We start from the raw sequence: 2182 nt of genomic DNA on the forward strand, positions 1-2182 counted from the left end.
GAGACCAACCCTTTTTATTAGGAAAGCTAAACCTTTCTCAGACCACACTCCAAGCAGATTTCTGCTTGTGCCTCTTTGGCCATTAGTGGGTCATATGGCTACTTCCACCTACATGGGAAGGTGGGAAAGCAAGGAAAGATTATCATGATTAGTTTAGACCAGTTTTGATCCACCTGAGACTGGGTACATGGCTTCTCTAAGCCAAATCATTGTTCTGTCAACAAGGTAGAAGGTGGATTTGAGTAATCACTAGCACTGTGCATCACACAACGGAGTTCCAATTTCATACATTTACAAGTGTGATTGTTACTGTTAGCACTGCATATTTAAAATGCAGAGACTTTTACATTATTTCCCTTTGCTTCTTTACCTCTCTCTTGATAGCCTTATAGTTTCCATACAGTTTTCTTTGAAATGGTCACTGGCACCTACTTTCTTAAAAGAAGCATTGTTAATGGAGTGCTGGCTGGCTCGGTCAGTAGAGCATGCAACTCTGTGAGTTCAGACTTCACACTGGGCATAGAGCTTACTTAAAAAAAGAAAGCATTGTTAAGACCAATCCCAGCTGTTTGCCTCCAGGGTTCTGACATGTGCTTGTCAGAACTACATTAGTTTCCTGGTACATATATCTTCATGAACAGCTGGAAGTAATTTTCAATCTAAGCCGTTCACATTTCATGGATGGGTGAATTTTACAATCACTTTTGAAGCAACTATTTTAAAAGCTCATGCATCTTTGATTGGACACTTGACTAATCCCATCCATTTCATTGGTACTTAAATATTTAAAAATTCCAAAAGGGTCCTTACCAGAGTTGTAAAAGAGATACAAGAAAGGCATAAAGAAAAAAAAAATCATGTCTTGTCTTGTCCCTCTCGGTATATTCAGTCTAGTCTCTACGCAACAGCTAAAGTGATTCTTCAAAACAAAAAGGAGACTGTGTCATGCTTCTGTTCTCAGTCCTCTAGTGGCTTCTAGTCACCCCCTTATGATGGGTTTCTGGACCCTAGGTGACCCAGACCCTGCCTGTCTCTCAGATTTTTCTAGCCCTCTTCACTCTGCTGTGGTCACACTGGCCTTCTTTTATATCCCTTAAATAAGTCAACCATGTTTCCATCTCAGGCCTTTGCCCTTGCCTTTCTTTTGGCCTGGGATTCTCTGTTCTCACGTACTTACGTGTCTTGCTCCCACCTTTATTCAGGTCTCTGCTCACGTGTCACCTTCTCAGTGAGTTTTTCCTGATGACCTCTGTGCAAAGTATCACCCCTGCCTGCACACCATCCTTCGGTGTCCTCTAACTTGCTTTATTTTTTTTTTTTTTACAAGGCCCTTATTTTAAGCTGACATTATGTTATAAATTTATTGGTTGACTTGTTTGTTATGTGTTCCGAATATGAGCTCAGCAAGGGCAGGAACTTGGTTTTGTTCAGTTTATCCTTAGTGCTTAGAATGGTGTCTGGTATCGCTCTCTCTTTTTTGCCGCCATCCTGCTCTGCGTGGCTGGCTGCTTCTCGCCATGTCTTCTCACAAGACTTTCAGAATCAAGCGATTCCTGGCCAAGAAACAAAAGCAGAATCGTCCCATTCCCCAGTGGATTCGGATGAAAACTGGTAATAAGATCAGGTACAACTCCAAAAGGAGGCACTGGAGAAGAACCAAGCTGGGTCTGTAAGGCGTCACACGTCATGAGATGACACACCTAATTGGCATACATATTTAATTAAGCTGCGTGAAGATCATGTGTTCTGTCATTCTGTAAACATCCTTCCTACCTGGCCATAGACTTGTCTTATCATGGAAATGATTTTTCTCTCTTGACTATGCCCCTGCACCAGTAGGTTGGTTCAGTAATAAATGTGAGACCTCTCGGCTCTACTAAAAAAAAAAAAAAAAAAAAAAAAAGAATGGTGTCTGGTATCAGTAGCTACACAATAAATATTAATAAGTATTTGTTGGATGGATGAATAAGAGTTTCAAAAAAACTGGTTCAACTATCACCTATTCAGAAGACTAATAAGTGGGATCAGAGCTAGTTGGGTAGTTGTTTATTTATTTTTTCCCATGAGTATACTGGTACTTTATTTAATTTATGAGAATAAAAATAAAAATTCTCAATTAAATCAAACAATGTTACATTGAAATGTGGTCCTTCCTTAAACTATTTAACAAATATTTATGAAG

General features: G+C 39.6%; 1 protein-coding gene across 1 annotated transcript; it reads left to right on the forward strand.

The window, feature by feature from the left end:
- Positions 1–1455: 1455 nt before the first annotated feature.
- On the forward strand, positions 1456–1826 carry LOC114224516 (large ribosomal subunit protein eL39). The gene has a single exon (XM_028123745.2). It carries the CDS (start codon positions 1518–1520, stop codon positions 1671–1673), a length of 156 nt encoding a protein of 51 aa, XP_027979546.1. The 5' UTR covers positions 1456–1517; the 3' UTR covers positions 1674–1826.
- Positions 1827–2182: the final 356 nt, after the last annotated feature.

The sequence above is a fragment of the Eumetopias jubatus genome, unplaced genomic scaffold, assembly GCF_037043125.1.
Source record: "Eumetopias jubatus isolate StellerSeaLion01/CBP00866 unplaced genomic scaffold, mEumJub1_p1.0 scaffold_3, whole genome shotgun sequence".
NCBI lineage: Eukaryota > Metazoa > Chordata > Mammalia > Carnivora > Otariidae > Eumetopias > Eumetopias jubatus.

Bases quoted from the DNA above. Each gene is read 5' to 3' on its own strand.
- LOC114224516 (XM_028123745.2), top strand. From the start codon at position 1,518: ATGTCTTCTCACAAGACTTTCAGAATCAAGCGATTCCTGGCCAAGAAA.